This window comes from Gekko japonicus, unplaced genomic scaffold (assembly GCF_001447785.1).
Source record: "Gekko japonicus isolate JY-2015 unplaced genomic scaffold, Gekko_japonicus_V1.1 scaffold863, whole genome shotgun sequence".
NCBI classification, from domain to species: Eukaryota; Metazoa; Chordata; class Lepidosauria; order Squamata; family Gekkonidae; genus Gekko; species Gekko japonicus.
The window spans coordinates 153,478-167,853 of NW_015167563.1; the positions used below are offsets into that span (position 1 = coordinate 153,478).

Sequence of the window (14,376 nt, forward strand, 5' to 3'; positions counted from 1 at the left end):
GCAAGCAGTTAATTCAAACCCTTAAAAAGACTGGAGCAGCAAAAATAGATTCATTTCTGATTTTTTTGTGTAAATATATCAATACGTCTCCAATCTGCTTTGAGCTGTGATTGAAAGGAGTGTGCCAACATGAATGTCTCCTTTTCAAAAGCTAACCGCACAGAACCACTACCATCCCTCTCCAAGTTGCTCTTCCAAACTCCCACAAGGTCAAAAAGCAGATTAGTGATCTGCTATGTGAGCAACTGAATGGGAAGCTTGGGGAAAATACAGGATCGCATATGTACTATGGCAGTTTACCGTTGTTCTTGTGCCAAATACCCCCAATTGCTTTTTAAACTCAGAGAAATTAAAAGTCCATTTTGCGGAATAGTGTGATGGAAGTTTGTGTGTTAAACAACTGAATGGTGAGATAGAAAGTTAGCAAAATAAAATAAGCTTCTGAAAAGGAAGGTCTGCAAGCCATCGGAATGTACATGTGCAACACAAACATACAAGATACAGCTTCTAAGATTATACTTTAGATAGAGGGAAGGTGCTCTAATCTGAACAAAACAAGCCACCCTTTTTTTGAAAATCTAAGAAATCTACAAGTGCCCAGTAAATTCCATCCAAGAATATTTGCAGAACTTAACCCTATGATATCATCAAGAAGCATTCTGAGGAAACTTATAAAAATACTGACAGGACAACCAAATCTGGTCCCACCATTAGATGACCTTCTCTCATCAGCATTCAGTGTCAAAGCACAATTCTGTTCAGAAATCAGAGACAGAAATTGACTATACACAATCATTGTTTGGTGTTTGAACTGAACAACCAACCCATAGATCAACATAAATAAAAGTGACTTAATTTTAAAAATTCCAGCAGTCTATGATGCTATTAAGAGGTAACGGCGAACTGTTAACATTGAGTCCTGCAGCATTCTTTTAATGAACTAAAGAGGAACTGAAGTTTTTATCTTCTTTTTCATGCAAAAATATACAAGCCACCATACACAAATGGCTGATGAGAACTGGGACCGTGGTGTAAGGATTAGACGCTAATCATAATGCCACCAAAGTAAAACAAGATCCAAGAACTCTTTAAAATTATCTTACAAAAATAGCTACATTAAAATCTGTTAGCTCTAAAGTTTTATTTTCAAGCCCTATTAAAAGGCAATCTTTGAAAGGATCTGGCTCAGATGCTCAGAATCAGCACAGTAAAAAACATTAAAAATGCACACACAATGTAAGGTACTTTGAAAACGCTTTAAGGAGCTATTGCAGCTGGTTTGTTGTGTAGCAATTATTAATATTGCATAGCTGAAAAATGAGGTCACTTGACTTGCATTAACCCTGCAAGTTTACACATGGAAGGAGTGACAGACACCGTTTGCTAGTAATAAATGGCTCTTAGCTAAGAACAAAGCCATTTAGAGGAGTCCTGTTTATGAACAGCCAGCACATTAAGTGGTTTTTGTGGGTTTTCCAAATGCCATGAGGAAATATAGGTGCTGTTTTAGAATAAGAGCAAAGATGCTCATAGCACCTCTAACAACCGCTTTACAGTAGTCCAGAGATTAAGCCGAGTTAGCTCAAAAATGCACTACCTGTCAAAGCTACAATAGGATTGGCATATAGCTTTGATGGCCAGGAAAACCAGCAGATCATTCACTGTCACTGTATGTGCACCTGTGAAGACACCTACATCATCAAATGAGGTGAGGTCTTTGAATGCATTGATTCCAGGGGCACTATTAATGGGGCGGATGTCTCATACGTAATGGCTTTGAGCACCAGTCTACACATTACACAGTGTCCACCAGGAGTTCAGTGAAAACACTGATTCTGCAGCTATAACTCTGAAACACAGAGCGAATGACCAAATGGGCTGTGGGCATAACATGGAGAACCTCCACACCATCAGAAACTCCTGCAGCATACAATGTGTTCCTAGTCAAGGATCCAGTCAAGATGGGAATTAAGAGGCAGATTTCGGAGGAAGTGGAATGGCCTGTACCATTTCAAGTGCAGATATGGAACCACCTTTTGTAATGTCCCTTAGGTAAAAAGCTTGCTGCACATATCAATTAGCACATCAGAAAGAATGAGATAGCATAGCATACCCTTTTATTAATGTGCTGAAGCTTGGAACAGCCCACAATTCTGTCACTTCATTCAGTGTTCTCATTTTGCTGTTTGTGTAGACCATGCCTCATACATGAAGACAAGATGAAGTAGGGTCTTTACAAAAGATCCCCCCCCCCCAGCAAGTCATTGTAAGGACCTGCCATTTTTCTCTGAAAAACACAGTAAGGCTGCAGTCACACACACTAAATAATCCACTTTCAGTGCACATTCCAACTGGATTTTACTGTGTGAACTGGCAAAACCCAGTTGGAAAGTGCATTGAAAGTGGTTTGAAAGTGGATTATTTAGTGTGAGTGACCGCAGCCTTAGTAGACAAGTATCAGGCTCAAATACAATTTAAAGGGAACATGTAATTTCTATATGTTTATGCTTATAAGATATTTTGCACTGTGGTATTTGTGTCTCAGTGCAACAGGGCCACTTCCGCACTGTCATTTTTGTCACTTGTTTGTCATTGTTGCTTTGGGTGTCCCCCCCTTTTCCACATGCGTTTTGCTCCCTCTGGGACACACTGGGGGGGGGGGGACCTTGAAGCAACAGGGACAAACGAGTGACAAAAATGACAGTGCAGAAGTGGGCCCAGGTATCATAAGAAGCAGCACTGAGATTTTAAATCAATCATTGTTTTTAAAAAATCGAATTAATGAATAGAAGCCCTTCACATCACTTAGTAAAAGCAACCAGATAGATTTTCTTCCTCATTGTTGAGATTGAAAAGATCTTACAAGAAAAACTATCTGCATCAGAAATAACCAATGCTCCAATTAAAATAAGTCTTTTGCACATATGGGGAAAGGGGGAAAGAGAAGGAACGGAACACTTTTCGTTGTTTTGCTCAATTGTTTTGTTGGATTTACATACGCCAAGAGTGATAACATTAAAACTTTTCTGTGAACAAAGATTTCCAGTTTGATCATTGTTTTCAACAGAAAAGACAATAGAAAGTTTCTAAACATGTATGTAGAGATGTGGAATTTTTTAAAAGAAATCTTTCCTTTTAAAACAAAAGTTCAAGTAGCTTCTTTACACATATGCAAGAATGCAAACTTTGGGGGAAAATAAAAGGGCAGCTGCTAAAACAAGTTCTAAGAAAAGCATCCATATGGTGGAAACATCAAGACAGTTACAAGCTTTCAGTATGCGCTTGGGCAGCTGTTGATGTTCAGCCAAATATGTGTGAGGTATGTGAGGGTGGATGGACTCAGTTGGTTCCATTTAATTTACATTTACCACATTATTTTCCGGACAGTCTGCTGGCCATCTAGCTTGATATTATGAAGTTCTACTTGCTCAAAAGCCCTGAACTTTGGCACATCACGGGGCTTAGAAGACTCGGCACTGGATGCTGCTTTAGGTGCTTCTGGAACTGGTGGCAAACTTTGTTGATATTTCAGAACATACTCTCTTGGTCCCTGACCCCCTTGAAAAATAGATGGACTTCGGATTTTCTGAACTCCTATCAGTAGACAAGAGACATAGAATTATGGCCCCCTCCCTCCTTTAAAACATCAGCCTTGAGCAGAATTCATTATGAAATGGTCATAAACCCTTTCTGAGCACAGCATTCTTATGGGGTGACTGGTCTCTAGGAAGCTGAAGTATGCTTTCACCCCAGCAAAAGACACCACCTGGTTTATCTGACCCTATATACAAAACAGGTATTACTAATGCAGTTCTGTGGCTAGGATGAAAAGTCACTCAATGTACACTTTCAGTGCCCTAATTCATACATTTACAGCAGTAAGTATGTGTACACAACAAACACAATAAAGCCAGAGCTCCCAACCTGTTTCTTCCAGGTTCTTTTGATCAGTATTTTAAAAAATTCCAGGCTCAGTAGTAGATTTCTCTAGCAGGTGTGGTAAGTAAATAGGAAATGCTTTCTAGAATGTATAAGTGTGTATGCAGACTTCAGTAGTGAAGTATTCCAATGTAACATTTCTCCCAGTCTCTTGCTATAGAAAACATTTCCTTTCACTTTGGGAATTCAGACTCAATTCAGGATCACAGCTGTACATAAAACAGCTGATTGCACCAATAAAAATAAGCAATGCCTTATTTTCAGGAACATGTTCAACAGCAGGGCTTTCACATGGCTTTACTGCCCATCACTGAGCAAAGGTTGATGGTCTTCGCATATACCTGTTGTGCCACCAAGTGCAATATTAATGCACTGGCTAACAGTCAGGTATCTGTATCTTCCAAAAGCCACCAAGCTAGACAGGCATTCATTTCTCTTCCCTGCACTCACTTCAGCATGTGTCACAATGGTTTGTGGATTACAGCAACGCCTGCAAGACAATAAAATGTTGATTACATTAACAAAATGCATTCAGTCAAGCTTCGGGAATCTATTAAATACTTATGTGCTGCCTCTCCTGCTAACCCCGGTGACTTAAGGTGACTTGCAAAATCCTACCCTGAAGACAGAAAATAATTTTATTTTAAACACCCCCAGATAATCACGGGGGTGGGGAGTAAGAACAGCCATGACTTGTCTTCCAGGAATTAACTTGCCTTATAAAGTAACTTTCAAATGCCCACCTAGAAGAACAGCCTTAGAACGCTTACAGAAAGACAGCTAGGCGGTAGGAGCCCCCCCCCTGCTTCCTCAGGAAAGGTGGAGCCACTGCCAAAAAAAGAGCACACCTGTGCTTTGGTTCGCAGGGAGGGTTCAAGCAGGAGGAATCACCCCTGGGAGGGCAAGAGGGGTGAATGAGCTCATAGCCTCTCGCCTGCATTGTGACTTGCAGAATACCCAAGATGAACTGCTGATCCCATTCCTGGCACAGGCAGCAGCAACACAGCAGGCAAAAATGCTACCGACTTGGCTTGGATCCTAGGAACAAGCTCCACACATGCTAGATACAATACTTACTCAAATGCAAGACTAGGGTTTTTTTCATAGTACGCCATCAAAAGGGGGGTGGGTCATTTTATACTTGAGTACATATTGCACTTATGTCCCATAAAAATTCTTGTGTGCATGTTAACATTTTGAAAGATCATCTGACATTCAGGGTCATCTTCCTTTCAAGTAAATACAAGTAGTCCTTCCCACTGAGGATGCTTCCTCTTCTGCTAGAACTTCCATTTGCGCAACATCAATAATTTTAAATGGGCCCTTGCATGAACAGAAGTCTTAGAGGAAGAGGAGGCATGCTCCATGGAGAAGGGGGGGGGGGAGAGACTGTCTACATTGAAAGGAACGCATACATAGGATCAAAGCCATAACTTTTGCACCATGGATACAATCACGTAGAGAAGCCCATTGACTGCACACACTCCTATGGATGAAAACAGGCCTTAGTGCAACTCTAGAATGCAAGCTAGATGCACTAAGGAAATTCAATGTATAACAGCGACAAAAATTACATTGCTAATTTTTATAATTTTTTGTGGTGACCATGATATGGTTTTGTTGTTGTTGCAGATTTCAGAATGTGTGGGCAAGGCTGAGGGGATGGGCAGGGGGAGAAACAGATGGAAGGGGAGTGGGAGCTAGGCAGCTGTACAAAGAACAAAAAAAAAATCTCCCTAGCAGCTGAAAACCTTGCAAATAAATGGTTTTGAAGCCAAAAACTGCACTATATTCCAATGTTTTCTATGTAACCATAAGAGCTAAAAACATATTATTAAGAAGAAAGCAGAGAATCCCTGGAAATCACATTATATGCTAGATTCTAGAGACCTTGTTGCCAGTACAGTAAGTAAAAGACATGGGTTCTTATTTGCTAGTCAGATACTATTTCTGCTTTTTTACAGATCCCTTCAAACCTGCCTGACTTCATGTTTAAGGCACAGATCTCTAAATACACCTTAAAACAGCATGATAAAACTGAGACATCATTAATGGCAATTACCTGCATTTCTTCTACACATATTCATGTCGGCCACTTGTCTCCAAGTATTTGTTCCAGGATCATATACTTCCACGCCCTTCCTCACTAGAGGACCATCATGTCCCCCTGTAGCATACAACTGACCGCTGAGGACACCGACACCTGCAAAGCACAACACACCATTAATCAAGCCTTCTTTGCACAGGCAATTCCTATTTGGCAACAGTAGATATTGCCCTTGCCATAAATTACAGTTACATTCAGGAAAATTCTCTTGCCAGTCCAACCTTTCAAGCTGATGCACTGAGACAACGGACCACAAAGTCATAACATAACATAAAAGGGACACTGCTATCCTCACATACAAACATTAAGACACAGTCCTGTGGGCTATTTATTAGGCTGGAATTTGAGAACATTCATCAATCATCATCATATTACTGTCCTTTAATAGTTACAGAGGACTAGGTGCCATGATAACAAATGGCTAAGAAAGAAGCCGGATATCAGGATTCTTTCCTACCCTCGTGGTTCTTGATTCTAGTTATTGGGTCACGTTTGTTTCCCCCTCCCTGACTGAAGCGACCCCCCATGGCCATGGAAATGATGAATTTTAAAAGCACAAATCACTGTATTCATCACAGAACCTAAAGCTAACCAGAAGAACATGGATTTGGACACAACCAGTGTTCCCTCTAAGCTGAGTTAGTGTGAGCTAGCTCACAGTTTTTTAGCCTCTGGCCCACACATTTTTGTCTTAGCTCAGGAAGGATGGCTCCAGAGTAAACTTTCAAATGAACATTAACTGGATGGGCTGGGGAGTGAATGCCACCTGCCGCCATGCAAGCGATGCCTTTGCCCTCATGGGACATTCCCCCCACCAGGCAACCCAGGAAGAGGTATCTGTTGGAAGTGTCCCATGTTGTTCAAGTCTCTTTGCATTCTCCACCACCAGGACCCCCCCCCCCCCACTGAATTTTAAAAGCACAAATCACTGTATTCATCACAGAACCTAAAGCTAACCAGAAGAACATGGATTTGGACACAACCAGTGTTCCCTCTAAGCTGAGTTAGTGTGAGCTAGCTCACAGTTTTTTAGCCTCTGGCCCACACATTTTTGTCTTAGCTCAGGAAGGATGGCTCCAGAGTAAACTTTCAAATGAACATTAACTGACATGGGCGATGCCCACCCTCTCCTGGAATGTTCCCTGCACTGGTTCCCCTGGTCGGTGATCGCATTGCCATTTCAGGGTGGAGGGTGGCACTGGGGAGAGAACACCATCTGTCCCTGTGTGGGTGTTCCCCGGGCAGGGTGGAAGGGGTTGGTCCTGACCCGGTTATCATGTTGCCATTGGGTGGAGGATGGGCTGGGGAGTGAATGCCACCTGCCGCCATGCAAGCGATGCAAGCGATGCCTTTGCCCTCATGGGACGTTCCCCCCACCAGGCAACCCATCTCCTCCAAGTCTCCCTGCACTCTCCACCCCCAGGAACCCCCCAAAAAAACCCCTTAAAAATAAACATGGATGGATGTGAGTAATGCCATCCCCATCTCGGGATGTTCCCTGCGCCAAGCAACCCAGGAAGTGATATCCGTCAGAAGCAACCAACTTCCTCCAAGTCTGTTTTCTCCACCTCCATGAACTCCCCCAAAAAAATAATAAACATGGATGGGCGTGAGCGATGCCCTCCTTTCTCCTAGGATGCTCCCTGTGCTCGTCACCCTGGTCAGTGATCACTTTACCATTTAAGAGTGGATGGGCCCTGGGAGAAACCTCCACCTGCCCCTGCGGTTGGCCCCAGGAGGACAGAGGCACCCATCACCATGTGGGTGGTCCCTGGGGAGGTCCTCTAGGAGTTGGATGCCTGTAACTTAACCAGTTCTGCTCTATACTGTCTGAAACTGGCACTGGACCACTCTTCCAGAAGCAGTTTCCAGGGGAGCACCTGGCTTGGGGGGTCTGCTACTCAGACCCCAGACCCAACAGGGATGTGACTTTTGGGACATGTGCAGGGCCACCCCAGGGAGGGACTGTGCAAGTTGGCCTCTAGCTCACCCGGGTCAGTTTTGGTCACTCCCAAACTGGCCGCGGTGACATCCCATTGAAAAGCATGGTCTCTTTGGGCATCTGTAGCTCCGCCTCCTGAAGTCCGATGGGGACCAACCTTGGTGGACACACTGAGGAGAGTGAGCTGAAATTACCCTGAGAATTTGGAGCCCTGACACCTCCCGGGGGCTTTTTCGCATCTAGACCACTTTGCGAACCAGTCCGGGAACGGGACCAGTTCAGTTCGGTCCAGGGCAAATTCACGAAAGTGCCCATTCCTAGTGAGCATTGTGGAATTGTCATATGCACTGCCAAGCTGAGAGAATTCTTCTGCCATCCATAATCATGACAAAGCTGAAGAGAATCTTCCCCATTTTGATTGTAATCTTTTAACATTCTTTTCAGCTCTGTCTTTCAGTATAAGAACAGAGTGAAAACACTCCGGCCTTATGCCATGCACAGTTTGTATACACTGCGGGTGGGGGAGCTTTGATGATGGGAACCAGATGAGGGAGAAGGATAATTTGCACAAAAAGGGAGCACTGTACATCAACAGCCAACATCAATAACAAACAACAGGAGGAATACACTGACACTTGTCTTCACAGAACCCTTACAAGTATCCTGCGTACTGGCATAAACAATCTTTCCTCTCCAAGTAGCTGCAGAAACTGCAGCCAGAATTCCATTCCAATCTCTGTATGGAATCCAGAGCAAGGATATTATTGCCTATTCACACTACAATGCAGACTGTGTGTGAGGATCCAGAAAGACCACTAGCACCAGCGACCAACGTGCATCCAGCTCTCCCTCTGTGGGACTGCAGACTCTCTGATCCTAGCGGGGTGCCTATGCCTTTGAGACACAACTGTTTGCCAGCCACAACACATGCAGCTGTTCCTAATATGGGCTGGTGTGATGAGAAAGCTCTACTTTTTCATTTAATTGATTTTTACCCCACCTTTCTCCCCAATAGGGACTCCCCAAAGCAGCTTCCATCATTCTCCTCTCCTCCATTTTATCCTCACAAAAACCCTATGAGGTAGGATAGGCTAAGACTGATTTTGCACAATGAGCTGCGCCACCGTCGCCCCTCCCTTTGCCCCGTTTCCATTGGTCAATTTCCCACTCGAAGCTGCATGGCGACATTTTGACCCGCAGCTTCGCCCGATTTTTGAGGATCACGAAACAACCATTGGATACTCACCGTGAAGGGTCCTTCTCCTCTGAGGCTTAGAGGACATCTTGTGGGTGATTCCCATCCATCACTTAGGGAGCCAGGACTAATTCAAAGCTTCCTGTTTCCTGTGGTGGGAGTCACCCTAGGCTCAGTTCTGGTGCTCCGAAAGCAGTAATCTAAAAAATTGAGATTCTGAACAAAGGACATACAAACCAGAATAACCTGCTAACATTTTAAATTAACAACCACAGCATTGTGAACAGGAAGGAATGAGCATCTAGAAAGGTTTACTCTCTCTAGAAACAGTAAGCATTAGAAAAAAGGAGATAACGTAAGAAGCAACAGAGGAACAGTGGGTGACGACCCCGGGAGGGCCAAGATGTCCTCCAAGCCTCAGAAGAGAAGGACTCTTCACGGTGAGTATCCAATGGTCGTTCTCCCTCTGAGGTGGAGGCCATCTTGTGGGACCTCCCAGAGCAGTGTCCCTAAATGTTGGGAGGGGGGGGTCGTCATCGCAGGAAAGAACAGATTGAAGTACTCTCCTGCCGAAAGCTGCATCCGCAGAGTCGTATACGTTGATCTTGCAATGTCTAATGAATGTGGACAGAAAAGACCATGTAGCAGCCTTGCAGACTTCCTCCACTGAGGCTCTGTTAACGAAAGCTGCATTTGTAGCTGCGCTGCACAGGGAATGTGCCGTTATTCCATCTGGTGGCTTTTGGGTCAGACTCTGGTATGCTTCAGCTATACAAGTTCTAAACACTTTACTAATGGCCGCAGTAGACATTTTCTTTCCCGTGTGAGGAGGAGTAATATTCACAGACATGGCCTCGGTTCTCCAGAAAGATGCTGTTCTGAGGATGTAGCACTTAAGGGCCCTTCTGATGTCTAAGGCAAGCCAAAGCTTCACTTTGGGATAAGTAGGATTCGGGACAAATGATGGCAAACAGAGTTCCTGCACTCTGTGAAACTGTGTGTTTGATTTTGGGACAGAAGGTAGGTCCGTTCTCAGGACGACCTTATCTTTGTGAAAAACACAAAGGTCCGACCGAATGGATAGTGCACTCAGTTCTGATATTCTCCTGGTGGAGGTTATGGCCACCAAAAAGAGAACCTTCATCCTTAAAAGCTGAAGAGGAATATCCTTAATCGGTTCGAATGGAGCCTTTGTGAGAGCTGTGAGGACTGTGTTGAGCTTCCAAGTTGGAAACCTGTGTTTTGTTGGCAGAAGCTTGGCAGATGCCCCTTTGAGAAAATGTTGCACATGAGGGTGCTGAGAAATTGGAATGCCATTGAAAGGTGGGAGGACCGATGTTAGGGCCGCAATCTGTCTCTTTAGAGTTGCTGCTCTAAGCCCCCTCGCCATATCTTCCTTCTGGCCCAGCGAACAAAGGCCTTCCATGTACAGTTATAGATCCTGGAAGTAGATGGGTGCCTAGAGGCCAGGATTGTGTCGACAACCAAATGATTATATTTCCGCCTTTCAATTTCCATGCGGTCAAACAGAACCACTCCGGTCTTGGATGCCAAAGTGGTCCCTGGATCAGCATGTCTGGTGATGTTAGAAGATGTAAGGGTGGAGACACCGCCATCTGCTGCAGGGATGTGAACCACGGTCGTCATGGCCAGTATGGTGCCACCACTATAATGTACACTCCCAAGATCCGAATCTGTCTTAGAAGCTTCGGGCTAACTGGCAGAGGAGGGAAGGCATATAGCAGTCCTTAAGGCCATGGGGCCGTCAGTGCATCCGTGTCCTCCGCTTGAGGGTGGTAGTATCACGTGAAGAACCTGTCGAGCTGCGTGCTGGTTGGGGATGTGAAGAGATCCACTAGTGGTGTTCCCAGCATTTCAGTTATGAACTGAAAGACTCTGACGTTCAGGGACCATTCGCTCTCCTGTATCAATTGACGACTTAGCCAATCCACCTGGACGTTTACCTCTCCTTTTACATGTTCCACCATTATCAAAGAGAGGTTGGATTCTGCCCACTTAACAACTTCTTTGCTTCCCTGAGAAGAGCCGGTGACCTGGAACCTCCCTGCTTGTTCAGGTAGGCTTTCGCCGATATGTTGTCCGTCCTGATGAGAATGTGCCGTTCCTGGATGAGCTGAGCAAAGTGTTTCAACGCCAATCTGATGGCTCGCAGCTCTAGCAGATTGATAAGTAACTTCTGTTCCACTGGGGACCATACGCCTTGTGCCATCATATGCTGTAGGGTGGCTCCCCACCCCGACAGACTGGCGTCTGTGAAGATCTGGGTTCTGTCTGGAATCCAAAAAATCTTGCCTTGAATGAGTTTGCTGAGATTGGTCCACCAGCACAGACTCGTCTTCACCTGAAGGGGAACCCTCAATAGGAAGTCCATTCCTAATGCAACATGATTCTGAAACGGTCTCAGGAACAGTTGAAGCTGTCTGGAATCTTCCCCATTGTAGTGTGTCGATGCTGCTACCATGAGACCCATCATCCTCGCCAGTATGGAAAGAGATGACATTCTTGCTGTAATGATCTGGGTTGATAAGGACTTTATCTTCCTCGCCTTGTCTATTGGAAGGGATAACTTCGTGGATCGAGTGTCTATGAGCACTCACAGATGTTCCAATCTCTGAGTGGGTTTCAAGTAACTTTTCTTCAAATTGACTAGGAAGCCAAATTCCCTTAGACACTGCATGGTCTTCTGTGTGTCTCAGTGAGATTGTTCTATCATCCTGGACCTTATCAGCAAATCATTGAGGTAGGGGTGAATGTGGACCCTTTGTTACCGAAGAACTACAACTGGGTGAATCAGGATCTTGGTGAAGACACGTGGAGCTGATGATAGACCGAATGGAAGTGCTCGGAACTGGAAGTGGTCTTCCTCCACGTTGAACTGCAGAAATCTCCTGTGGGGCGGAATAATTGGAATGTGCATGTAGGCTTTGGTCAAATCTATGGAAGTGAGGAATTTCCCTGGTTGAAGGGATTCTGATATGGACCTGAGGGTCTCCATTTGGAAATGTCTGGGTTTGACATATTTGTTGACAAACTTTAAGTCTAGGGAGGGTCTCCATTTGGAAATGTCTGGGTTCGACATATTTGTTGACAAACTTTAAGTCTCCAGTCTCCTGTCTTTTGGGGCACAGTAAAAAATATGGAATAAACTCCTGTTTCCAGCTTCTTTGCTGGCACTGCTTCTATCGCTTGGATGCTCAACAGATGACTTATTGCCAACTTGGTTCTATCCAACTTTTGTACATTTTTGGGACTTGGGGACGTGACGAATCGGCAGGGGGGAAGAGTTCAGAATTCTATTTTGTAGCCCTCTTTGACAATGTCCATAGTCCATGTGTCTCCACGAGATGTTGACCATGCATGTTTGAAGAAAGCCAGGCATCCCCCCACCGGTGGTTCTAGGTAGTCATGCTCTAGGGTTCTTGGGGTCCCTGTCCCCCTTGTCCTGACGGTTGGCGTTGGGTCTTGAAAACTGGTTGGCGAGGCCTCCTCTACGAAAGGACTGCTTATTATTGCTCCAGGGTGGTCTTCTGTCCTGACAGAACCTGGGCAGTGTGTGGTGTGTGCGAAATGAAGAAGCAGAAGAAGAGGCCCCCTTGTCTCCCAAGCGAACCATCTTAGGGAGAGCGTTCTTCTTATCCCGAGTTTCCACAAGGATCTGTTCCAGTGACTCCCCGAAAAGCTTGTCACCCTGAAAAAGATAAGCCGAAACAATCGCCTTAGACTGATAGTCAGCATGCCAAGCCCTGAGCCAAACCATGCGGCGGACTGCTGCTGTGGCAGCCATAACCTTTGAGGCACAAACCAAGGGGTCCAGAGTGGCATCAGCAGCGTAGGATATTGGCTTAAGAACTCTGTTGCCCCTTCCAGAAGCCTGCAGTTGCTGTCAGGTAAAAGTTGAATAAGCTTCCTCATCCACACGATGGTTGCCCTAGAGATGGTAGATGTTGCTGCAGACATTTTAATAGCCATGGCGTTGGCCTCATGAGCCATCCTCAAGGCGAATTTTGCTCGCCTGTCAAGGTTGTTCTTCAAATTGCCATGACCGTCCTCAGAAACCAAACAAGATGATTGCAGCACCGCTACTGGTGCATCAACCGCCAGTACCTGCAATACACTTGAAGCAGAAGATGAAATGTGGTACAGCTTCTTAATGGCCCCTGGCACAGGTCTATTAGCTAGTGGCCATTCCCACTCTGCTTTCATCTTTCTGGTATAGAAGTCAGGAAAAGGAAAGGCCAGTTCAGAATAGTCAACAGGGGGAAAGAACTCATCTGTGATCTCAGCCCCCTCTCTTTGATCCTGGTATTTTGCCTCCAATAGGGTGTGTACCCTGAATATGGAGAGCTGAAAGAGTTTTTGAAAGTAGATAGGAAATCTCTTCTCCCTTAAAGAACCTGAAGGATCGCTCTGTGGGAGTGGGTTTCTTATCTTCCTCCTCGTTAGAGGAGAATTCCCCTTCTTGCTCGCTGGGGATATGAGACAGGGAGTCATCCTCATCCCCCGTAATATCAGGTATACATCCCTCCCAAGGTAGCCTCTTTTGTGCAGCCTTGGTGGGCCAGGGACGTTTTCCCTTGAATTTCCTAGGAGAAAGAGGGGGAGAAGGAGAAGGGGACCTGGGGTGCGGATTCCGTCCCCCCGAACCACAAGAAAAGGTGATCTCCTCCCTGATGGCTTGTCTAACATAGGCCATTACTCTACGGGAAAGCAGAGGGGGCCCAAGATCGGTAGCGTTACCAGATTGGGATCCCACATTGTCTCCTTCACAGGCTCCATAGGACTCATTCTGTCCTAGAGGGAGGCTTTTACAGTGCCCACAACTTACAGGGCATGATTGCTGCAGGAGTAGGCACTGCTGGCCATTCCCTTTTTTCTCCGTATGCCGACCGGAAACTTTCAAAATGGCCGCCGGAGTTGACGTGGGCTCTTTATGTGTGCTTGTTTTGGCATGCTTAGCTACTTCTGCGTCTCCTTGCCTCTCAGCCACGGCTGCAGTCCTTTTTCGGGCCGCGTGGTCTTTTTCGCCGCTGCCGTTCCCAAGTTCTTCACACTCCGGGTTGGAGAGGAAATCATCGCCCTCCCTGGCTGCCATAAGGCTGGAGATCTAGGTCATGCAGGAGAGTTAAGGCATGGAGAAAAAAGATGGGCCCAAGCCTTCTAAGGAAGGGGGGG

General features: G+C 45.4%; 1 protein-coding gene across 1 annotated transcript in view; it reads right to left on the bottom strand.

Moving 5' to 3' along the window:
• Nucleotides 1-3,368: 3,368 nt before the first annotated feature.
• The window catches only part of KLHL3 (kelch like family member 3), a gene marked incomplete at its 3' end in the record, with an annotated part of 73,175 nt that continues 62,167 nt past the window's right edge, over nt 3,369-14,376 (bottom strand). Inside the window, exons 13-16 of the mRNA XM_015413771.1 lie at nt 6,002-6,142; nt 5,374-5,425; nt 4,281-4,429; nt 3,369-3,594 (exon numbers count right to left, since the gene is read on the bottom strand). Coding sequence (XP_015269257.1) covers nt 3,369-3,594; nt 4,281-4,429; nt 5,374-5,425; nt 6,002-6,142 — 568 coding nt within the window. The remainder of the gene's footprint in view (nt 3,595-4,280; nt 4,430-5,373; nt 5,426-6,001; nt 6,143-14,376) is intronic.